A 26,180-nucleotide genomic window follows, 5' to 3' on the forward strand; every position below is an offset into this window, starting at 1 on the left:
CATATCTGAGCTGCATCTGCGACCTACACCACAGCTCATGGCAATGCTGGATCCTTGACCCATTGATCGAGGCCAGGAATCAAACCCGCAAGCACATAGTTCTTTGTTGGATTTGTTTCCACTGAGCCACAACAGGAGCTCCAACATATACATTTAGATTCTTTTCTTTTTGGGGTAGGTTTTTTTTTTTTTTTTTGGTTTTTTTTGTTTGTTTGTTTTTTAGCTTTTTGTGGTTAGATCTCTGCCTGTTTTTTGATGGGGTTGTTTGTTTTTTTGGTATTGAGCTACAGAAGTTGTTCATAAATTTTGGAGATTAATCCCTTGTCCATCGCTTCATTTGCAAAGATTTTCTCCCATTCTGTGGGTTGTCTTTTCATTTTGCTTAGCGTTTCCTTTGCTATGCAGAAACTTTTAAGTTTGATTAGGTCCCATTTGTTTATTTATGTTTTTATTGCCATTACTCTAGGGGGTGGATCTGAGAAGATATTGCTATAGTTTATGTCGGAGCTTGTTTGGCCTATGTTTTCCTCTAAGGGTTTTATAGTATCTGGTCTTATATTTAGGTCTTTAATCCATTTTGAGTTTATTTTTGTATATGGTGTTAGGAAGTGTTCTAATTTCATTCTTTTACATGTGGCTGTCCATTTTTCCCAGCACCACTTATTGAACAGGCTGTCTTCATTGTATGTTCTTGCTTCCTTTGTCATAGATTATGTAGGTATGTGGGTTCAATTTTGGGCTTTCTGTCCTGTTCCACTCATCTATATTTCTATCTTTATGCCCGTAGCATATGGGTTTGATGAGTATAGCTTTGTAGTATGGCGTGAAGTCAGAGAGCCTGATTCCTCCAGCTCCATTTTTCTTTGTCAGGATGTCTTTGGCTATTCTGGGTCTTTTGTGCTTCCAAACAAACTTTAAAATATTTTGTTCGAGTTCTTTGAAAAATGCCCTTGGTAATTTGATAGGGATTGCAGTGAATCTGTAGATTGCCTTGGGTAGTATAGTCATTTTGACTATATTGGTTCTTCCCATCCAGGAACATGGTCTGTCTTTCCATCTGTTTGTGTCATCTTTGATTTCTTTCATCAGCGTCTTATAGTTTTCAGAGTACAGGTCTTTTGTCTCTTTAGGTAGGTTTATTCCTAAGTATTTTATTCTGTTTGATGCATTGGTAAATGGGATCATTTCCCTAATTTCTCCTTCTGATCTTTTGTTGTTACTATATAGAAACAGCATAGCAGTTTAACTTACATGCATCATGAAATGATTATCACAGTAAATTTAGTGAACAGCCGTCTTCTCATATAAATACAAAATTTAAGAAATAGAAAGAAAATTTTTTTTGTGGTGAGAACTCTTAGGATTTACTGTCTTCACTTTCATATATAGCATACGGCCTTGTTAATTATATTTATCATGTCATACATTACATTCTTAGTATTTATTTGTTTTCGAACTATTAAGTTTGTACCTTTTGACTGTCTTCATCCGTTTCCTTCTTCTGCTACCCCTGTCTCTGGTAACCACAAATCTGATCTCTTTTCTCGGTGTGAGTTTGTTTGTTTTTGAAATATAATTGACCTAGAACACTATTAGTTTCCTATTATATAACATTTTGATTTAGTATTTCTATACTTTTTCAAAACAATTACCATGATAATTCTGGTTGGGATATGTCACTATACAAAGATACTTTGTTTTCAACTTTACTGACAACAAACAGTTGTCCATAGTTAATAAAACAAATCTCTACCTTTTTTCTTTCCAATGTCGATTTCTTGGACAGGATCATAGCCCACATATAGTCCATGATGGACAGGCTCCGGAGTCCCACTGCCTAGGTTTGAATCCCATCTTTACTCCCTATATTGGTGGGGACTTCAGCAAGTTACTTATGTCTGTGAGCTGCCTTTTCCTCACTGGTAAAATGGGGATGATACTAGGGCTTTTACCATAGAATTATCAGCAGGATTAAATGAGATAGCACCTGACACACAGCAAATGGTTGGTAACTGTGAGCTATCCTAAGACAGTGTGATTGGTCATGTGTCCGCCTGCATGTTTTCTCTTTTGTACGTTGCCCTTTCTATTTTTATTTATTTATCTTTTTAGGCCTATACCCACGGCATGTGGAGGTTCCCAGGCTAGGGGTTGAAATGGAGCTGTAGCTGCTGGCCTACGCCGTAGCCACAGCATTGCAGGATCTGAGCCCCGTCTGTGACCTATACCACAGCTCACAGCAACACCAGATCCTTAACCCACTGAGCAAGGCCAGGGCTTGAACCTGCATCCTCATGAATGCTAGTCAGATTCGTTTCTGCTGAGCCACGACAGGGACTCCTGTTGCTCTTTTTATATCATTTCCTTTACGTTGTTTCCCTGTCTGATCTTTCTCCCACACTCATTTTCTTTCAGTGAGGTCTGCCAGTCCTTAGTGAAACACAGCTCTGGAATAAAAGGAAGCTTACCACTACAAAAACTGCACCTGGTTTCGAGAAGTATTTATCATTCACGTCATCCTACCTTAAAGCTTCAAAGACCTCAATTCAGGACATCGTTTCAGCAGTTCTCCTCTTTAACAAACCTTCCTTTACGTAAATTGAAACTTTCTCCAATTAAATATGGCTACCAGCCCCGCAGGAATTTTTGGCCAGCGAGATTAGCTGCAAGACTCTTAAAACTTCGGTACCTCATACTAGGATCTGCTGTTGGGGGTGGCTATACTGCCAAAAAGGTGAGTTTAACTTTCCTGCTACTATTCTAATTATTCCAGCATGATTATTTTAAGGTTTCATAGCATATATCATTTTTCTTTAGTGTAATAGAATATAATTAGATGTTTAAACATTTATTGTGGGTCTCCACCACATGCTAAATTGTTTTAATGGTGCTAAGAGGAAAATGCTCTCTGAATCTTAGTTTTTATTATTACTATTTTTTAAAATTTATTTTCTGAACCCTAGTTTTTCTAGGTGATGAAAATAGCCTAATGGAAGGAGCAGTGGGCTGGGAGTAGGAACACCTACGTTTGATTTTCAGCTTTGCCATTTGGAAGCACAGGCAAGCTCAGACAACCACTTTGTGGCAGCTCTGGGGCCACAGGCAAGCTGTCCTGACCCCTGGTCTCTCTTCCTTCCATGCTTCAGTGTTGTTTAAAGTCAAATCTGAAATCTGTGTGAAGTAGGAGTATATTTTGAATTTTTGCAGTTTCTATATTTGGTGAAGGAACATTTACATGTTTTATATGCTTGTCTGCTAATTTATTTTTAGAAGAGCTAAGGCCATTTTGTTTCTAAAAATTTTAAGCATAGTACATTGCTCTTAGTATGTTTTAACTAATAAATTTAAATGGTTTTTCTTTATATTTTATATGGCATTCAGAGCATTTGATTGGCATACTTTCTTGTCTTTTAGACTTTTGATCAGTGGAAAGATATGATACCTGACCTTAGTGACTATAAATGGATTGTGCCTGACATTGTGTGGGAGATTGATGAGTATATCGATTTAGGTTTGTATCAACATTAAAATACGTTTGGGGGGGAGTTCCCTGGTGGCACAGTAGATTAAGGATCTGGCATTGTTACTGCTTTGGCATGGGTTCATCCCTGGGAACATGCTGTGGGCATGGCCAAAAAATGAGTAAATAAAAATACTTTATTTTAGGAAAAATAGTTGTATTGAGGTAGTTTCTTAACTCAGAATTTTAAGGTATAACAGTTTAATGATAAGAGTAATAGAATAGCAAAGAAAAAAATTGGTAAGAAATTATCCTCTAGTTCATCACTTTAACATAGCTGTCACTCTCTTTAAGGAGCAGTTTCTTTTAATTGTACTTATTTTGTGTGTGTGATTAATGCTTTAGTTTTTTTGAACTAAATTTATAATTTTTAAAAACTATAATTTTTGGAGTTCTCTTGTGGCATAGTGGGTCAAGGATCCAGTGTTATCATTGCAGCAGCTCAGGTCACTGCTATGGCACAGTGTTCAGTTCCTGGCCTGGGAATTTCTGCATGCTGTGGTCATGGCCAAAAAAAAAATTCTTTTTTTAAATTGTACTGTCAGGAGTTCCCATCGTGGCTCAGTGGTTAACGAATCCAACTAGAAACCATGAGGTTGCGGGTTTGATCCCTGGCCTCGTTCATTGTGTTAAGGATCTGGTGTTGCCCTGAGCTGTGGTGTAGGTCACAGATGTGGCTCAGATCCCAGGTTGCTGTGGCTGTGGTGTAGGCCAGTGGCTACAGCTCTTATTCAACCTCTAGCCTGGGAACCTCCATATGCCACAGGTGTGGCCCTAGAAAAGACAAAAAGACTCCCCCCCCCAAAAAAAAAAAGATTGTACAGTCATAATGAATCCACAATTTGCAATCTTGTCTTTTGCTACTAATGCATTGGTCAGCATTTTCCATGTTGCCAAGCAGCTTTTTTTCTTTTTTCTTTTTGCCCTTTCTTGGGCCGCTTCCACAGCATATGGATTACCAGGCTAGGGGTCGAATCAGAGCTGTAGCCACCAGCCTACGCCAGAGCCATAGCAACACAGGATCCAAGTCACGTCTGCTACCTACACCATAGCTCACGGCAACGCCAGATCCTTAACCCACTGAGCAAGGCCAGGATCGAACCCACAACCTCATGGTTCCTAGTCAGATTCATTAACCACTGAGCCACAACGGGAACTCCGCCAAGCAGCTTTCTTAGACATCACTTTCAATGTCGTATAATGTTACCCGGAACAGATGCACTGTGCCACACCTGATTAGCTGTCTTTGGATGACTTGGTTACCTGTACTTTTTATAATCAGATATTTTGAAAGCCTGCCAGTGTCCAGAGTAATTTCTCTCGTTAGTCTGCCATTGTTCCCCTTTTCTAATAAAAGATAGATGAGAAAAAAGTATTTTTGAAAGTTGTGATTGTCACTAAGTCATACCGATTCTTTTTTTGTTTTTATTTTTCTTGTCTTTTCTGGGGCCACTCCCGAAGCATATGGAAGTTCCCAGGCTAGGGGTCTAATCAGAGCTGTAGCCACCAGGTTACGCCAGAGCCGCAGCAACGCAGGATCCAAGCCGCATCTGCTACCTACACCACAGCTCACGGCAACGCCGGATCCTTAACCCACTGAGCGAGGCCAGGGATCGAACTGGTTCCTCGTCGGATTCGTTAACCAGTGAGCTATGATGGGAACTTCAGTCATACTGATCTTTAAAAAAATTTTTTTTCTGATAAAATTATTTTCCTCAAGTCTCCTTTTTTAGACTTTTTGTAAACATTTTTTAGACTCTAGCTTAAGTGTATGCACAGGTGGATTTAATCTCTGCATGCACTACTCACAGCACATTCTTAAAGCTAGAACTGCTGCATTGGCAAAGATATTTGCAGTAAGATCACTCTTTCAAATTATTTTCTAACATACATGAGGAGAGCTTTTTAAATTGGTGCATTGACCTGTACCACAGTATAGTGGCTGAGAGCCTGGGTTCTGAAGCTAGACTGTCTAGGCTTAAACCCGACTCCCTCACTTTGCTCTGTGCAAGGGCCCTGTTACTTAATCTCTGTGCCCAGTTCCTCATCTGTAAAATGGTGTTGATGGTAACTGTTTTGTAGGACTACCATGAAGATTAAACAAGTTAATGCCTTTGTAGCACTTAGAATGAGACCTGATACATATTCTCCAGAGAATATTAGATAAGCCCTTCCTAATTGAGAAGACATAAGGTTGCTTCAAACTTTGACAAGTTGTTGAGTATTTGTAAACAAAAATAAATACTTGATCACTGTAAAAATAAATCTAGCAAAAATAAAGGCTTGTCTTGGGCTCATAGACAGTTTTTTTTCGAAATAGTAACAAGTGTGAATCTTCTTAGGGAATATGAAAGGACAGAGAAAAGTAGTGCAATTCTGTTCCTGAGCTGGAATTTCATCTTTTTTTTTTTTTAAATTCAGGCCAGGTGCTACAAGAGATTTATTTTTTTCCTCTCTCTTTTTTTTTTTTTTGTCTTTTTGCTATTTATTGGGCCGCTCCTGCGGCATATGGAGGTTCCCAGGCTAGGGGTTGAATTGGAGCTGTAGCCACCGGCCTACGCCAGAGCCACAGCAACGCAGGATCCGAGCCGCGTCTGCAACCTACACCACAGCTCACGGCAACGCCGGATCGTTAACCCACTGAGCAAGGGCAGGGACCGAACCCACAACCTCATGGTTCCTAGTCGGATTCGTTAACCACTGCGCCACGACGGGAACTCCTTTTTTCTCTTTTTTCCTTTGATTCTTGGCCTCTTTGCTGTGACTTCCTCTCAAAAAGTATTTCTGATTCCAATCCACTGTTAATGTTGATGTAGTGCTTCTGTTTCAAGGCATTTAACTTATAAATCAAAGCTAGCCTTCTAAGCCATGTCCAATGAGTCTTTTTAAAATTTTCATGGCTTATAGAATATCATCAGAGTAACACATTGTTTCAGATATATGTAGCAGCTGTTATAGGGAGAATAATTGAAAAAATATTTGAAGTTAAATTTATGTGTGATTTGGAGTTCCCGTCGTGGCTTAGTGGTTAACGAATCCGAGTAGGAACCATGAGGTTGCAGGTTCGATCCCTGGCCTTGCTCAGTAGGTTAAGAATCCGGCATTGCCGTGAGCTGTGGTATAGATTGCAGACGAGGCTCAGATCCCAAGTTACTATGGCTCTGGTGTAGGCTGGTGGCTACAGCTCCGACTTGACCCCTACCCTGGGAACTTCCATATACCATGGGAGCGACCCAAGAAATGGCAAAAAGACAATAAATAAATAAATAAATAAATAAATAAATTTATGTGTGATATTTAAATTTTACGAATTGAATTTAATAGTCAAATTCTTATTTTGAGACTGTATTTCTCTTCTCCAGAGAAAATTAGAAACGCCCTTCCTAATTCAGAGGACCTTGCAAAATTGACGCCTGACTTTGACAAGATTGTTGAAAGCCTCAGCTTATTGAAAGATTTTTTCACTACAGGTAAGGAAGGACCTGTGTTTGATCTTATCCCCATGAAATGTCAGGATACACAGAGGAAAAATGCTTAAGATGTATTCATTTATTTATTCCCAGCTTTTAAATGAAAATACTTAGTCCAAATAAAAACTAGGATCTTGAAAAAATGGTAAGCATAAAGTTTTGTTGCTCAGTAGTTTTAAATTTTGGCCCAACAGAATGAAAATGTGAAAGAACTTCAGCATGTTTGGCTTTAGTTATTGAGGGAAAAATATATCACTTGTTCTTGACAAGTAGATGAGACTTCCTGTGTGTTTGCTTTTCATAATTGGTTAAAGCCAATTTGGTGATTTTAAAACTAATTATCACGGACCATAATGAGTAGTATTTACTACGGTTAATCCTGGTGTATTTGCCCAATTCTGCCCTATCATATAAATCTGAGGTCTCAAGACATCTTTGCGCATTCCTATTAAATTTTACATTTCTATTTCCCCCTTTGCTGATTTTTCACAGGTCACAAATTGGTTAGTGAAGTCATAGAAGCTTCTGACCTACTTCTCTTGTTAGGTGTGTAAACAGATATTTTTGCTGACCTTAACATGCCTCTTAAATGCTTCTAATAAACTAGTCGCAAATAAAATTGCAGACCAAATTTATAATGCTGCTTATGCTGAATTTTAAAATGTCAGAATCATATTGGGCAAATTCATTATCCTTTAGGTAGAAATAATATTTTGTGGTAAAACTAAAATTCCTGAATATGTATCTATATTAGATTCAAGCTATTAAAAAGAAAGTTTGCTTAACCAAAACATTTTCTTGAAACTGATCTGATTGTTTCTGATCATTGAAACAAAAAGTAATTTTAGTTTTGTCTTATCTGTCCTGTCACAGTTGACATTTTTAATTTAATTTTTTTTATTCAATGTGGTCTGTAATGGCAGTAGTAGGTGGCCAAACTGTAAGTACTCTCATGTAAAATAATCCTTATCAAAGATTAGGGGGTTTTTTGGTGTGTGTAGTTTTCAGTGATTAATTTTTATTTTTTTCACTTTTTAGGGCCTCATTTGCGACATGTGGAGATTCCCAGGCCAGTGATCGAATCAGAGCTGTAGCCACTGGCCTGTGCCACAGCCACAGCAGTGCAGGAACCAAGCCGTGGTCTGTGACCTACACCATAGCCCATGGCAACGCTGGATCCTTAACCCACTGAGCGAGGACAGGGAACAAACTGAGTCCTTACGGATACTAGTCTTATTCGTTTTTGCTGAGCCACAGTGGGAACTCCTATAGTGATATTTTTAAAAAATTAGTTAAAAATGTGCTAAAGGAGTTATCATTGTGGCTCAGCAGTAATGAACCCCACTAGTATCCATGAGGACTCGAGTTTGATCCCTGGCCTCGCCCGTGTGTCAGGGATCCAGTGTTGCTGTGAGCTGCAGTGTACGTCACAGACGTGGCTCACATGTGGCGTGGCTGTGACTATAGTGTAGACCAGCAGCTGTAGCACGGATTCAGCCCCTAGCCTGGGAAGTTCCATATGCTGGGGGTGGGGCCCTAAGATGACCAAAAAAAACCATGTCCTATAATATTTTTGAGTTTTTTTCCTTAGGTTGCCATTATGTTCCTTAAAATGAGAATAGTTTTCCAAAAGGTGATTTTTGCTCTAAAAATCAGTTTACCTTTCAACTGACTAAACATAATTTGGAATTTAGCTTAGGCTGTTGACTTCACTGGAGAATTTAAAGGACTGCGTATTTATCTTTAAGGTTCACCTGGAGAAACGGCATTTAGAGCAACAGATCCCGGATCTGAAAGTGACAAGCGTTATAGAAAGGTAAGTATAAAGGAGCATTCTCATATAGTCTTGAAAGATTTTTTTCAAAGTTTTCACCTACCTGGAAGATGCGAAAATAGTAACATCTGAGGAGCAAGTATAAAAGCATCCAATAGAGGTATTGTTATTAATCTTGGTACAAAATGCACAATGTTATGTGACAGTTTTGGAAATATAATTGGAGAAGCCCATTTCCCTCAAATACGTCAGTGAAATACTGGTTTCCTGGGTTGTCTCCCCTAGAAGTTTTGTTGTTAAATATGTGTGGGGGAAAGCTGCTGTAAATAAAATAAGCAAGCTTCTTTTCTTTAGGAATTCTCAGACCTTAATAGACACTGTGAATCTAAGAGAAGTCAAAAAGCGTGCAGAGCTTTCCAGATTTATTTACTAATAGAATCCCTATTCTGTGAAATATATTCTATGGACTCATGTTTCATGACATATACTTAGGGGAAATATTAAGAGAATAGCATGTTCATTATTAGGGGATAAACAGATTTCTGTTACATTGATAGTCATCAAAATTATGTAGGGATTATTTAGGATATGTTAATTTCAATACATGCATATTAATGCATAAGAACGTTGTAGGAGAACTGATGTAGAATCACATATGTTGTTGTGCATTTATAGTCATGTTATCCTGACATTTTCTTAGTTTTCTCTTTTTTCATCTTTTGGAATTGGGCAGATAACTGATTCTTTGGAAGTTTTTAAAAATATAATACCTAAATATATGTCTGAAAAAATATTCTGTGAACATTTAAAATTAAAATAGTGAAGATTATTAGGGTTTTCATACATTGAAGTAATTTTATGTTTATGTGGAAAGGTTTCCATCTTGTTTCCTGTCCTTCAACTTTGAACTTTTTACATAATGTTCCAAGTTTTAATTATATTTCAAAAGATTTTTTTCTTTTGGCTTTTTTCTTTCTGTGGCTACACCTGTAGCTATGGCAGTTCCCAGGGTAGGGGTCGAATTGGAGCTGCAGCTGCTGGCCTACACCACAGCCACAGTAGCACTGGATCCTTTGCCACAGCTTATGACAATACTGGGTCCTTAACCCACTGAACAAGGCCGGGGATTGAATCTACTCAAGACAACATTGGATCCTTAACCCACTGAGCCACCATGGGAACTTCTCATTTGTCTTTTAACTTGATCTTTGGGAGAAAACATTTTTCAAAATGTGTGTTTATGTATGCATGTGTATTTGCCTTTTAATTTGGTCATTTTTAATATTTTTTTTACAATAACATTATTTTAACCAAGAGACACCCTTGACTATACATGGCTACTGGAAAGAAAAATGTGAATAGAAATTAGCCTATGATACGCAGCTAATATTGAGCCAAGGCCCTGGCCCTTAATGCAGATAGGTTTAATGTGTGGAGAGGAGCTAATCTAACTGGGAGAAACAACCTCTGTTATAGGCATGGTAGTGTGGATTTTGCGTGACAAGATTTCTTGTTGCCTAGATCATTTTGGGGAGGCCTGCATCTCCATTATTGTCTGGTATGGCCTATTGCTTTGGTAAAGTAGAAACCTACTGAGGTCCTGACTTGGGTAATTCCCTTAAAATCCTGCTAAGATGATAAATGAATAGTAATTGGTAAATGATCAGATGCTCTGCAGTATAGATAAAACAAGAGAACAGATATCTGGGAAATTTTTTGTATTTACAGATTTTTTTTTTTTTTTTTTTGATCTTTTTGCCATTTCTAGGGCTGCTTCCCGCGGCGTATGGAGGTTCCCAGGCTAGGGGTCTAATCAGAGCTATAGCCGCCGGCCTACGCCACAGCCACAGCAATGTGGGAGCGGAGCCGCATCTATAACCTAAAGCACAGCTTGCGGCAACGCCAGATCCTTAACCCACTGAGCAAGGCCAGGGATTGAACCCACAACCTCATGGTTCCTAGTCGGATTCATTAACCACTGCGCCACGACGGGAATTCTTTACAGATTTTATTTTATACAATAGACATGATAGCAAATCTTTTGCTTTATTTTATAATTTAAAAAAGGTAGATACTCTTGTGGACTTTTTTTTTTTTTTAAACTTTTCCGTAATTCATGGCAATTATCTTGCCCATTAAAAAGTCACCAATTATTTCCAAGTATGAGTTATAAATATAAGAATTAATCTATAATTCTGATTAAGCTGTTTTCATTGAAGCCTAAATCAAACAGCATTAAATGCTAATATAAATATTTGCTGTACAGAAAAAGTATTTTCAGCCTCACCTACTAGTTTTAAATTTTATTAATATGCAGTATTATGTTTTCAAGGCTTGACTGTTACCTGTGATACTTGAAAATAATGAACTGCTCAGACAAGATGCATATAAACTGATTTTAAGAGACTTGTGTGTAAGTTGAAGGTTGAATGGAAGCATGGAAAAGGAGACCTTAGCAGAAGCCTTTTTGAAATTACTCTAAAACATCAAGTTTTAAAATGTGGGCAATAATCAGAGATGGTAGGATGGTATCCAGAATTTGGGCAATACCTTTTTGATTGGTTCAGCCTGGTATGTGAGAGCCCTGGATTTAAAATGATGTTCAGAGCCTTAGCCTAATGATTGTCTGGTTTATGCTAAGTTTCTGGCTAGACTTATACTAGGAATGGAAAAGTAAATGTGAATCAGATTTTTTTTTAAGTTGTAATAAATTAAAAACATTTCTACAACTAGAACTAAAAAAGATTTGATCTTTTCAATAAGAACACATCTAGAAAACTGCTGGTGAGCTGAGGGATAGTTAGGAACCTTTCCAAGTCAACTAAAGTGAAAGTGAGAGGCGGCTGAAGGACATGGATGTCAGATCTACTTGAATCAGAATGAGCAACACAGTAGACATATTGGTTCTCGTGTGGTTCTCAGTCTGGGGTCCCTAAGACTTTTGGGTGTTTTGGAAATTTATAATTGGGATCTTTGGAAACTCAAGAAGCGTATACTCCCACATAATGCTGCTCAGGCTAACTAGACACCAAGTTTCTTTGATTTTGCCTGAACGTATATCTTTTCAGTTTGTGGACAATAGTTATGTTTGATCAGAAGTTCTGACATGTTTTTTGATAAATTAAAAATGGAGGGAGTTCACCATTGTGGTACAGTGGCAACCAATCCAATTAGTGTCCATGAGGATGTGGATTCTGTCCCTGGTTTCGCTCAATGGTTTGGGGATCCGGTGTTACTGTGAGCTGTGGTGTAGATCACAGACACAGCTTGGATTCTGCCTTGCTGCAGCCGCATTGCTGTAGGCCAGCACTTGTAGCTCTGATTCAACCCCTAGCCTGGGAACTTCCATGTGCCACAGGTGCGGCCCTAAAAAGCCAAAAAAAAAAAGGGGAAAAATGCCAAAACCACTCCATAATAAATGCTTTTATTTAATTAGAGATTTTAAAACTTGTACCCACTATAGAAGAATATTAGAAAGAACCCTGAGTGTGAGCTAAATAGCATTCTTGGGACCTGGAGCTCCTTAGAACTGCTTCAAGACAAATTAGGAATTGGAATGACAAGCCTTTTTTAGGGAATTAATGACCTCACCTGGTTTGTACATAAGCAGATTTCTGTATATTGGTCATAATATACACAGGTGGCAGGACCACTTAGTGTATTTCCTTTTGGTAGATTCAGTAAGATCAGTGAAAATTATTTTGCTAAATGGGACATTTTATTATCGGTGCTTTTGTTCTCTCATGTTTCTGATAGGTCAGAAACATCTCACAGAAGTTAGATGTATAGTCATTTTGAAGGTTACAAGCAAGCACATTTATAACTTATAGAAAAATATTTGAAGGATTTTTAAAAGTCCAAATAGTAAAAAGTAGTGTCACGGTTTTAAATATAACTATTAAGCAGTAATGCTCTCCCTTTCCTCATGTTACTCTGATTCTTATTTGTGTGGTTTTACTTATTTTGTACCTCCCAGCTGAAATCTCCCTCTTCCTTTACTCTGCCTAATTCCATTCATCCTCAAAGCCCAGTTCAGTTGTCACCTTCAGGAAGCCTTCCGTAACTATTTTGGTGCCAATAATTATACTCTCAACATTTAAAACATTTGACAGATGAAGTACTATTTACTTTGTCTTTTCATTCTTACTATTTAATGGGCTATTTCTGTCATATAATCTCTGTTGTCAGAGCACCTAGGATAACAAACTCTTAACAGAATTCACTGATTGATTTAACTCAATAAAAGAAAACTTAAATTAAGTAAATTTGATTGATGCTGACAAGAGTGGACCCAAAGATTTTATGAAATGGTATGTTGGTTCTGATTACCTGTAAATTTTTTGGCTTTCAATATTTGGCTACTGTTGAGAATAGGAATGTGAAGATGACACATGTACTCAGAATTCTGAATTGTAACAAAGCAGTGTTGCTTAGTAGGATTTAGATTTCTGGGTTTCCTCATGCAACAAGTAATGTAAACTGTGGCAAAATGAAATTCTCATGACCAACACAATCAATAGCCACAGATGCAGGAGACTTAAGTTTCCTGAGCTCCTAACAACTAGCAACTACACTTGGTTAGACACTTAATTTTATTCCTTAATAATAAGCATGTTGCATTTTTATGTCATTTAAAAAACATTAAACAGGAGTTCCCATTGTGACTCAGCAGATTAAAAACTGGACTAGTATCCATGATGATGCTATCCATGAGGATGCAGGTTCGATTCCTGGGCTCACTCAGTGGCTAAAGGATCCAGCGTTGCCGTGAGCTGTGGTATAGGTCACAGGTGTGGCTTGGATGTTGTGTTGCTGTGGCTGTGGTGTAGGCCAGCAGCTGCAGCTCTGATCTGACCCCTAGTCTGGGAACTTCCATATGTTGCAGGTGCAGCCCTAAAAAAAAAATACACACACACACACACACACACACACACACACACACATACATACATATATAGTGTATGTAACATTGTTTTTACATAATAATTTAGAACATAGGGTATTTGGTAAAAATTGCAATATTGATAAAACTATTGGTAGTAGACTGATTTGGCCTTTTAAAATTGTTTGTAGAAATTGTCCAATTAGTAAAACAGGATGTGGCATTTCTGAAATGGAGCAAGTTAAATAATTCAAGTGGAAAGATGTTATTTCCTTCTAATATCTAATCATAAATATTGTTGGCTGTAAATATCTCTAGCAAAATTACATGTTACTGGGAGGGAGAAAAATAGGAGGATAGTTCTCTTTAGCTAATTGAAATAGTGGAATTATTTAAACTTTGAAAAGTAGATTAGTGCCCAGGAATATTTTTTAAATGAAAAGGGAAAGAAGTCTTCACTTACCTGAAGTTCTTTCCCAGACCCAAATTACTTTTAAAACTAGTAAAGCGGGAGTTGGCAAGCTTTTCCTTAGAGGTCCAGATAGTAAATATTTTAGGTTTGCAGGCCCTAAGGTCTCTGTGGACTACTCAGCCAGAACATTGTAGTTTGCCAATGCCTTCTCTAAAGAGTAATTTAAGCATTGTGGTTTCACCATTTTCCTCTTTTAAGTGTACATTGAACCTGGTGTGTCAAAGGCCCTTTGAAAATAGTGAGACCATAGAGCTAACAGGGTGGTATCAGGTGCAGACTTTGCGGGCGCACTGAGACCTTTTGGACCCTGCCCTTCCTGCTTTCTGAGCTGTGTGACGTAAGATAAGTTCCTTATCTTCTCTGACTTTGGTTTCCTTTTTAGTAAAATGGGGAACCGTCTGTTAAAAGGTTGTTGTGGGAATTAGGTAAAGCCCTTTAGCACAAGATCTGGCACATAATAAAACTAAATAAATGTTAATATATATGAAGATGACAACGATCATTACCGTCTTACACTTTGAATTATTGCATGAATTAACAGTATATTAACATCATTTAATTAATTTCCTCCCCTTAATTTCTATGCAGTCTCTTCGGGAGCTTATTTACAGAATAAACATTTTTTAAGAAGCTCAATTTGGATTTTATGCTATCAGCTTTGCATTATTAGGTAAAAGATTGTCACTCATTTCAAGCCAACAAACATGTGTCAAGCCTTATCTTAGGTGCTGGCTGTAACACATCTAATGTCTCAGGCCTTATTCTATGTGCTAGGTATAAAAACAAACAAGCTATGGGCCCTGCTCTGCTATTAGTTTTTAGCATATTGTTGAAAATAACAGTATTTTAAGTGTATTGATATGAACGAGTCATAGTTTCAAGATTTTAAAAAATCTTTTCTATCAAACTCATCAACTTAGAGGTATTTGCAGCACTTTCAGTTGCCTTTTTTTTGGTCTTTTTTTTAGGGCCACACTCACAGCATGTGGAGGTTCCCAGGTTAGGGGTCGAATCGGAGCTTTAGCTGCTGGCCTACGCCACAGCCACAGCAAAGTGGGATCCCAGCCGCCTCTGCGACCTACACCACAGCAACACCCACTGAGTGAGGCCAGGGATCAAACCTGTATCCTCATGGATGCTAGTTAGATTTGTTTCTGCTGAGTCATGACAGGAACTCTGTCAGTTGCTATTTTGGTTTCTGGAGTTATCACTGATGTTTTTAATCTGATACTATATTTCTTAAAAAACCGAGAACATTGTGAAATACGGGACCATGAGAGCAGCCGTGTCAAATTGACAGTAACCAGGAGCAGTTTAGAGAGTATACATACCATCCCTGTTGTTTATAATAACTATTTTTGTTATAGATCATAATTATTACATTTTGAATGCAATACATATCATTTCAAAAGAATTATGTGCTATTTCTTGAGAGAAAAATGTCTGAACTTGGGAAAATATTTATCAAGTAAAATTATTTTGTTCATTTAAGGAGTGTTATTTTGCATTCTTTAGGCACATACATTTCTTCCCCCTCCTTACAACACATGACCTTAGCTTTAGAAGCTAGCCCATCAGTGTTTAGATTGAGATTTGATGCCTAAAATTGGATAAAGGTAACCTTTTTTAGTTGTGTATTAGGGTGTAAATAGCTTTTTCTGTGTCTAATTCTTGTTTTCTTCCTACTTTTTTCAGGAGGTAACAGTTAATTTCAACTATCTTCACATAACTGCTTCAGTAACAGACATGGAAGGAAAGTGAGGTGTCACTAGAAAGAGGCTGCTTTTCTTATAATATAATAGATATTAGAGTAATGACCATATGATTTGTATATACATATAAGCAGTTGGATAGGGAGGGGTGTTTATGCTCTAAATAAAAAACAATCCTTTGCCTGATAGACCAGCACAGTTAAGAAATGTGGAATATTTTCTTACTGCTTTGGCATTTTATAAATACTACTGATACTATGATAATTAAAGTATAGGTACACTCATGTGTAAGCCAACATGGGAAACCTTCTTTAAAAGGCAGTTGTTTTGAGAAATCTAAACACTTGAATGATTAGAAGTGATCATGATAAATTACCAAATGAATAAAAATAAGATGGGTTACTTTTCTTTTTGCTTGGTGAAAGGCAATGATACAAAAAAAGGAAGAGCAAAGGACATAAAAATTATGGAAATGATGAGAGTAGTGAGGAGGGGCATTGCATTTCTTTGATAGATTTATCAATGACCGTAAAAGCATTTGTTTAAAAAATACATTTTTAAACAATAACTGCACTTTTTATAAGTATATTTTTTACTATTGAATTTGGAAACAGATGTTGAAATTTCAGTTATGTTACTTGCCACTTTGATGTTCTCTTACTTGTCATGCAGAAATATCAACTAGTTTCATCCTTTGATTTATAGTAAGTCAACCAGTTTCATTATTGTTGGTATAGCTTAATGTATTAAAACTAGGAATCAAACAAAAATCTCCCAAATCGTGTGCTGATAGTTTCCCTTAATTTAAAATGCTTTACTATGATACAGCTTTTCTGTTTGTATTTCTTTTCTGGAAAACTTTTTTATTTATATTAGTCCTTGGATTATGTAAACTAAGTTATTAACCTCTGGGGGAGTCTACCAATTAAAATTTGAATATGATGTTATCCAGTGGTCCATTTTAAGAAACTATAATTGTATTATACAAAATAAAATATTTTTGGCATTTATTTTATAAATCTGTGAAGCTGTTTGAAACTCCTAATTTAGATTATTTTAAAGTATTAGTTTTCCTCTTTGTTTTTGTAATTTGGTAAAAATTGAACCCATTGTTCTCCCAGAAAAGTTTTGTTGTGTAAATTAAAGAGTGACTTCATTCATTGGAATTTTACCCTTTTCATGTTTCTAATTGAAAAAATATTAGGCTTCTGACATTGTTATTTCCTAGTTGTTTTCCTCTCCTGTGTTTCTTAAGATCATCTAATAGACCAGCAGTTTAAAACACTGCAGAAAATGACATGTACTTTGGTTGTATGCCACATGTGAACACATTACACCAAATATACATTTCATGATTATTAGAATTTTAAACATAGAAATGGTAATTTTGTGCATAGGTCCAAACTGGGTTTTGTTTCATTTTTATTTATTCATAATTGTGCTATCTCCATATCTTAATTATGTTCTTTTATAGTGATTGTGCTTTAATAATTGATATATCCTTGGTTGTATTCTCAGAGGCTATTTTTATTTAATGTCAGAACAACTCATAAAAAGTGGAAATTCAGTCAGACTACTTATTTGATGTTGTGTAAAGTTAAGACAGTACCTCAAACATTATTTAATTGGTGAAAAAAAAACCCTTAAGTTTTAGTCAAATAAGGTTATGTGCATAGGCATGTAAAATTATGAATTAATGTAAAACCTCGATTAACTTGATTCTCAAAACTAAGTTTTGAAGGACTATAGTCTTTAATTGATGATGTCACATGTCAAGGAAAAATAATAATTAAATCAGATATTATGTATTCTCCATTTAGTCTAATGAAACTAAGAATTAAAAGATTCAGGCCTGTAACATCAACACTGTTCAAAACAGTTTTGTTTCTTCCCCCATATGTATTAGTTCTTATTGGCAATTCAAAAATAAGGGTTGAAGTATTTGTTTTCTCGATTTTTCCTGTTACTAGGAAATTCAGTTAACTACAGTGCCATCTTCCCTGAGCATTCCAGTTAGTCTGGGTTTTACTGTATGTTGCTATTATATATCTGGCTTGTTTTATTCAGCAAACAGTCACTTATTGCATTTTCCTTTTCACTTTTTAAACTGCTGTTGTATATTTCTGAGGCATAGAATTTTACTGAGGGGAAAAATGGAAATGTGGTACAGAGCCCAGTTACATAGTGGCTCTAAAAGTACATAACTGAATTTCCATTTTGTGATAAGCTATCCATTTCTCCTTAACTTAATCTGTTCCTTTCTTGTGCCCTTTGGTTTAACATTGTTCTCCTCCCCAATTTTCCTCTTCTCCTCATTATAAACTCATGGCAGGGTCTGCTTGGTGAGCTCATTCTCTTACAACAGCAAATTCAAGAGCATGAAGAGGAAGCACGCAGAGCTGCTGGCCAATATAGCACGAGCTATACCCAACAGAAGCGCAAGGTGATGGATGGTTTAAGGGGGCTACTGATGTATTCACACTAATCAGCCATTTCTACCAAGATCATGTCGCCTTAATCCATTCATGGACTCCAGTTGTGAGAAATTATTTTTGATAAAGTGAAAATAGGAAAGATACATACTTTAGATATGCAACTTTCCTAGAGTAGGTAAACAAAACCAAAATATTAAACATTGGAATTATTAGACTGGAAAATCAGATTATCTGTAAGGGTTCTTGGATTTGTACTTAGAGAAGAATTATGAATTGTGGTTTACTTGGTTGAGTTACTGAGGCACCCTAAGTTTGTAGCCAGCTTGTCTGTTTATTTGTTCACAAAGTTTTCATTGCTGAAATGAAAAGGATTACTATGGATGACCATGTTAAGTTAAAGAATGAAATGTATTCATTTTAGCTAAAATGAATCAGCAGAGAATATTCTTATTTTTTTACAGAAGAAAGCTATTTTGACAACTTTTGGGAAAAGTTATTCTTAGGTACTTTGATAAACTTGTTGCATAAAGATTTTCCACATTTATTAGTAAAGTCAACACAGATAAATTTTCACCTTGGACCACTGAGGGATTGAACATTGGAAATCTGTTGTAATTCTAGTCACTGAAGAGCAGATTCTAGTAGAAGTCATTGTAACTCTATACAGATATTTGGTTGTAAGTGCAATCAGGAAATCTTTAAAAATGTGCTTTTGGCTGTTAGATGATCCCATAGTGTAGGTCCCAAGGTTAATGTTCTAAAGAGACTAGAATCAAATGAAATATAAGTAATGATTTTAAAATTATACGCTAAGATCTTGAAATTGGCTACTTGTGTTATTTATATTAGATCAGAAAAATTTTAGAGTGAGGAACAAATCTTAGAAAAAATAATTCAGTCATAGAAGTAGCTTCCTGTAGGTTCGATATTGAATTAACCAATACTATAGATAATTAGTGTGCTGTAATTCTGCTGGCTAACCCTATTGTATATGGTGGTGGTTAATACTTGGGAGTACTCATCATAGTTTCACCTTTTTTTTTTTTTTTTTGAATATTGTTTCCGGGCTTTTCTCAATTCCATGGCTGTGGAATTTGATTCATGTATGTTGTTCTAGCTTTCAGTGAATGAATAACATAGGTAGAAACAGAAAACAAGTTATTTTTCAACTTGTGTTAAACTAAGGAGGGACTGATTTTAAATGGTGATTTAGCCTTCTCTGTTCCTCATGCTATTGAGAGAACCATTTAAATATTCTAACCAATTGGTTGCTTGGGCCTAGCCATCCTTTCCTTAGCTTCCCTCCAGAAAGAAGGGGAAAGAACTACTACGTTTTGGTAGTTAGGAATATGAATACAGCTCTGGTTACAAGTCATTCTTGTTTTTTTCATAATGGTAAAATAATTTGCAGTGAGTCCCATTGAGCTGCTGTTTTAAGATTCTAAGGTATGATTTAAGACATGCTATTGAATCTGATTTAAATGATAACCATTAGTGAGTATTGTTTATTTTTGACATTGCCAAGGGTTACTGTTCACTCAGGGCCTACTTTACTAGCCTTTTTCCAGGCTTAGTTATATCCTTCTTGTTTCTGATATTCATCAGATTATCTATGTTACCCTTTTATTCCTCGTTTTCTGCATTTGTAAAAGAGCTACTGACAGGACTATACCTCTATCTGTTTTATTTATTAAGGCATACTTATTAGAGTACCAAACATGGCTTGTTACTGCCCACATTTTTTTTTTCTGTTTTTCTACTGACTGAATTTTTTTTTTATATAGTGGTTTTTATTTTTTTCCATTATAGGTGGTTGACAGTGATCTGTCAATTTTCTACTGTATAGCATGGTGACCCAGTTACATGTACATGTATACATTATTTTTTTTCACATTTTCATGCTCCATCATAAGTGACTAGAAATAGTTTCCTGTGCTACACAGCAGGATCTCATTGCTAATCCATTCCAAAGGCAATAGTTTGCATCCATTAACCCTAAGCTCCCAATCCATCCCACTCTACCACCCCTTGGCAACCATGAGTCTGTTCTCCAAGTCCAAGATTTTCTTTTCTGTGGAAAGGTTCATTTGTCCCGTATATTAGATTCCACATACCTGCCCACTTTAGAGTTGCCTTGTATGAAAGTAAATGAGACTTTAAAAACAACTTATTATGTTCCTCTATAATGATAGCATTCTTTTTACTGTCCTTTAAGATAGTTTGCTTACAATATCATCCTCTCTATTCCCCCTATAGGTAATACACAGATGACTTTACACCCCTTCATTTGTTATAGTGATCAAAATCCTAATTCAATGAGGTTTTTATCATTCCAAGCATTTGAGGTTTACTTGAGGTACAAAACCACAGCTACTTTCTGTTGCTTTTTAGTCATTCTTTCCCATTACTTCTTGAAAATTATAAGTAGGCCTTCATTTTGTATATCTTAGTAGCCCCTAATGGATTTTTCCTGTATCACTTGAGCAAAGGCACTCATGCAGAAACAGTAGATTAAAACTGCTGTTGGTAGATTTACCTCAAGTGAATCTGTACACATAAAGAATTTTTATGAGTTTATGCATTTCTGTATTTCAGAATCGCCACAGCTGCTTAGGAAGAAATACTTAAAATTTTAAAATGAGCCTTGGTTTTGTGAGGAGTTAGTAAAGGTTTTTCTCTTTCAGCTTTTAGCTTGTTTTCTGCGGAGGGTTCCGCACTTTCTCCATCAGTTTTACAGCCCTGGAATTGTAGAAAAGCTCTGGTTTCAAGACTATTGATACCCATTTCTGTCAGGGTGAGTTTTAAATTAATCTCATAATGAAAACTAAATGTACTAAACAACAGGACAAAAACTTACTGTAAGTAGCTGAACTTTACCAGTAAAGTGCATCAAAATAAAGTATGCCGGAGTTCCCGTCATGGCTCAGTGGTTAATGAATCCGACTAGGAGCCATGAGGTTGCAGGTTTGATCCCTGGCCTTGCTCAGTGGGTTAAGGATCCGGCGTTGCCGTGAGCTGTGGTGTAGGTTGCAGAAGCGTCTCAGATCCCGTTTTGCTGTGGCTCTGGTGTAGGCTGGCAGCTACAGATCGCATTAGATCTCTAGCCTGGGAACCTCCGTATGCTGCGGAAGCGGCCCTAGGAAAGGCAAAAAGACAAAAAAAGAAAAAAAAAGAAAAGAAAAATAGCATGTACTATTCTCTTAGGAAAACACCTAAAAGTATCTTCTCATCAATTTTTAATAGTTATTTTGTAAACCTAAAGGTTTTAATCTTGTTTCCAAGAGAATAGTAGGTCTAAGTCTTGACAACACCACCAGCTGTCTTTTAATATAACATTAATCTTTTTTAATTTAACAGTAATCTTTTAACATTAAGCAGATAGGAAATGTGTCACTAAAACTATGCATGAGTCATTCTTAATGATTGTGCCAGAAGGGCATATGATAAATTTAAATACTCCTAAAAATCCAGATTTATAAAAATCTTAACAGTCATGGTTACTAAATACTAATATCAGCCTAAAGATTATATTTGTAATGTTCTAATAACCCTATATCATTTAGACTTTATAAACTTTTTATTTTACAAAATTACCAAGTTAACCTTTTATAGTCCTTGACTTACAGTAAACATTCTTTTTTGTGTAATTGTATTAGTTCCTTAATTATTGCCCCAGATGTAGAGAAATGTTGAATTTTCTACTGTAACTTAGGATATTTTGCATGAAATCATTCGGTATTCACATCCAAAACTAAAATAGTTTATACTAATATTGTTTATACATTTCATACTAATTTAGCTGCAATTGGATGAATATTTAATGGAACAGTAAATTAGAGAACCTTTTAAAATGAATTGGGAATATAATCTGCATAATAGAATTTTTGTCACCACATTATTGCAATATGATGGCATGCCATATGATCAAAACGTGGAATTATTTCTTCACTGGCCTTCTAGATTTTGTTCTTTGGGTTGTGGGCTCCTCCTCAACTTGCTTGTTTCCTCACATTTTAGATGATGAATAATTTCTTGTCCATTTTACACAAACAGTCAAATGAAAAAACCTTCTATCCCCAAGTCTCTGCTTGCTATATAGGAATAAGAAAACAGTAATACAAAGTTTGTTTTATATTATCTTTTTTCTGATTACCAAATCAAATTTGGAATTTTTAGGCATAAGCTTTTAAGGAAAAAATGATATGAACCTGTCATTCCTAGCAAGCATTGTCATCTTTATTTAAAAGAATTTTGGGGGAGATTTTGAGAAAGTATCTGTAAGTAGAAATTAAAATGTTAAAATAAATGGATAAGAGTTATTAATGTCTACCTCAATAAGCAAATCATTTAAAAATTTTTCTTATATATTTGCTACCATGGTGTCTTGATTGCTTAAATATAGCCAATGAATGAAGATGAATAAAGATTTGTATGAATATTAACTTGATTTTTGTCTTATGGATAAAATCATGTTTACAAATTTTGAGTAACAGAAATTAGATAATTATTTTGAAAGACTGAGGCAACTTCAAAATCTCACCAAGCAGTCAAACAAAGCACAGTTACATGGATTTGTCATAAATGACATCATTTTAATTTTAATTGATTATTTTGTTTTTATGTTTAGAATTATGACTTCTTTAAAGCCTGTTATATATAAAGTTCTTTGTTGTTTTGAATATTTTATCTTAGAACTATTAGCATTAATAACAGTTTGATGTGGTTTCTCCAATACCTATGGATTTTATCCCCCCAGTGTTTTATGTTGAAATCAATTTTAGTTGCTTTACCCAACTTCATTGCTACTGATGCATTTGCTTTATGATGGGTTAGCAGATCTTGTGTTGGAACTGAATTTTAAAAAGAGCATCTGGCTCCACCTAAAGCTCTGAAAATGCAAGTTGTTCTTTGCATTTTTTAAACAGTTCCCTACTATAAAACAGAAATGGATAATGTTTGCTTAAAAGATACACTATAACCAATGACTTTTTCAGTAGCTATAAATGATAACATGTGTCTGACTTCCTGTGAAACATTTCTATAAGGATATCCATGCCTTATTTCTCCAAGTATCCAAGTTCCTATGCTGGAGTACAAAATAACCTATCAAGAATATAGTAACCATATGTGTTGATTTCTTATTTTTCTAACAAGCCAGCCATGAGAAATGAGTAGAATAGCCATAGGAAGATGATTGCTTTTTAAGATTTCCATTTGCTATAAAATTTTGATGAGCTATTTTTATTGATATTTTTTACTTTTCTTAAATAAGCATTTGATTTAAATTTACTTTGATTAAATGTTCATGTAAAGTCAACTTTTACTCTTAAAAATACTTTTTTTAAATTTAATTTACTGTATATTCTATATAATGCTACTCAAATAAAATTATTTTAAATATTTAGGTGTCAGACAAAGAGAAAATCGACCAACTTCAAGAAGAACTTCTGCATACTCAGGTAATTCTGATGATTAAAAAGAACTGGAGAGTTTTTCTTCCTCTCTAATGTAAGTTTGGTGATATGGAAGTTTATCTTTAACAAAGTAAAATTTGGAGTGGTCTAAATGATAGAACCTTATTATCAATAGATGCAAAAAATAACAGAAGCTAATTGAGAAATAAAGAATAATGAAGGAACTTAATTCATTAATGTGTAAAAACCTGTTTTTGAGTGAATCTTATGCTTTTCATTTTCAAGACAACCTACGGAAAAAAAACTGGGGAAAGTGGCTTGTCCTTATATAAACCTATGCTGGCATTTTTACTTTGAAAGGCTCATTACTGTTAAAGAAATTGGACTTGAGTCCACCAGAATTCTTCTCTAAAACCTGAAGCCAATCAGGTTATAACCTTTCCAAAGGTATTCCTAACACTACTTTGAAAAGCTCTTCTCTTATACTTGATGATAACAGTTGTCATTTTTTTTTCAGTTGTCATTATTTTAAAGACTTGTTCTGTGCGATGTAGTGAAAAATTGCCCTATCTCGCACTCTGTCGTTAGTTATTCTGTGTAGATAAAATGATTTGCAGTAATTAAGAAGTTCAAGTTAAAAAGACTTATTATCTTGGGTCTCTCCTTTTAGGGGAAAAAATACAAGGAGAATCTAGATGAAATTGGGAACTAGTATTTTGGAGTCACAGGTTTTCTTAACATCTATGTGTTGATTCTTATACATGACTACGTTTTAGAATCACCTGTGCTCTGGGCAGTACTGTATATTTTTTTAAGGCTTCTTAGCCAGGTGATCACAATCTGCAGCCAGAGATTAATAGTCATTGTCCTCGGAGGTGGTCTCTGTGGTCATCAGTGGTATCCTTTGGGAACTTGTTGGAAATGAACATTATTGGTCCTTCCAGTGGACTGAATTGGAAACTCTGGATGTAGAGCTGAGGAGTCTATGTTTTAAAAGCCTTCAAGTGATTATGATGAATTCTTAAGTTTGAGAATTCTTGGGCTAGAGCTTAGCAGGGCGGCCCAATAACACTTCTCTGCAGAAAGGCTGCAGATTGGCACCTGTACCAAAGAATATTTCCATCCCCAGAAAATGTAGACCCCGTAATTGATTCCATATGTACAAAGAAGTGAGCCAGTAGAAATCCTGCCACCTTCATACATACCTATTGATATTGACCCTTTAGTTTGTGCAGTTGTATTTGTCAGCTGCTGGGCATTGACACAAATGCTTTATGCAGAATTCATTGTGTCATAATGGCATTATCTATATCAGCAGTGTCCATTAGAAAAATAATGCAAGCCATGTGTAATTTAAAATTTATATATAAAAAAGGTAAAAAAAAGAATTTTGATGTTAATAATATGTTTAACCCAGTAGATCTCAAATAATTTAAATATCTACTTAGTATAAAAATATTAATGAGAGGTTTATGTGTTTTTACTGAATTATAGAAGTCTGGTGTGTATTTTACACAACACATCTCAATTCAAACTAGCCATATGTCAAGTGCTCACTATCTACATGCGCCCAGTGGCTACCATCTGTATTAGACCATAAAGATCTAATTCTCAGATAACTACCAGGATTTTGTTGTATATACTATTACTACATATAAATGAATGTTTTTGTAAAAATATATTTATTATAGAATGTAGCCTATAGTTCTACCAGTTGCAAACTCTATTGTTCAATTACATAGTGTTTTTTCTTTCATTTGGCTTAAGTTGGACATTGTCTGAGGATAGAGCTGTGATTTCTTATTATTTGCTTTGTTCTTGGAAGAATATAACAACCTAAAAGATTTTCTAAGAAATATTTTCCATTGTAAAAGGCATGTTATAAGTTGGTCTTAAACATTCAGTTGGATGTGGGAGAGAGTAATTTTTTTTTTTTTTTTTGTCTTTTAGCCTTTTCTAGGGCTGCACCCAAGGCATATGGAGGTTCCCAGGCTAGGGGTCTAATGGGAGCTGTTGCCGCTGGCCTACACCAGAGCCACAGCAACGCAGGGTCCGAGCTGCGTCTGCAACCTACACCACAGCTCACAGCAACACCGGATCCTTAACCCACTGAGCAAGGCCAGGGATCGAACCTGAAACTTCATGGTTCCTAGTCAGATTCATTAACCACTGAGCCATGATGGGAATTCCGAGAGAGTAATTCTTAATAGTTTTCTGAACATCGTAAATGTTTAGAGAAGAAATAATAGTGTACAAACAGAGAAGCCTGATTAGAATCACATTTATTTGAGAAGAGCAGTGTGTAGCCAAGCATCTACACACTAGACACACTAGACAAAAAAGCCTGTCTAAATGTATGTCTTGTTTAAGTTGTTTTTACATCAGTATTTTAAAAATTAATGTGTAATCTCTGACATGAAAACTTGGAAGAGTTTGAGCCCACACTTAGACTTATATTCAAAACTCCGTGAATCCCTCGCCTCTGATTCCTAATCTGTATA

General features: G+C 35.8%; 1 protein-coding gene across 5 annotated transcripts in view; it reads left to right on the forward strand.

Moving 5' to 3' along the window:
• Positions 1-26,180, forward strand: part of OPA1 (OPA1 mitochondrial dynamin like GTPase) — a 92,794-nt gene that overhangs the window by 3,082 nt on the left and 63,532 nt on the right. For 2 of the 5 annotated variants that reach the window (XM_047788942.1, XM_047788952.1), the window contains exons 2-8: positions 2,416-2,734; positions 3,415-3,511; positions 6,883-6,990; positions 7,483-7,536; positions 8,739-8,806; positions 18,163-18,273; positions 23,671-23,724. In XM_047788942.1, the coding sequence (XP_047644898.1) occupies positions 2,416-2,734; positions 3,415-3,511; positions 6,883-6,990; positions 7,483-7,536; positions 8,739-8,806; positions 18,163-18,273; positions 23,671-23,724 (811 nt within the window). The remainder of the gene's footprint in view (positions 1-2,415; positions 2,735-3,414; positions 3,512-6,882; positions 6,991-7,482; positions 7,537-8,738; positions 8,807-18,162; positions 18,274-23,670; positions 23,725-26,180) is intronic. The other 3 variants (XM_047788967.1, XM_047788961.1, XM_047788978.1) reach the window with 3 other exon arrangements.

The sequence above is a fragment of the Phacochoerus africanus genome, chromosome 1, assembly GCF_016906955.1.
Source record: "Phacochoerus africanus isolate WHEZ1 chromosome 1, ROS_Pafr_v1, whole genome shotgun sequence".
NCBI lineage: Eukaryota > Metazoa > Chordata > Mammalia > Artiodactyla > Suidae > Phacochoerus > Phacochoerus africanus.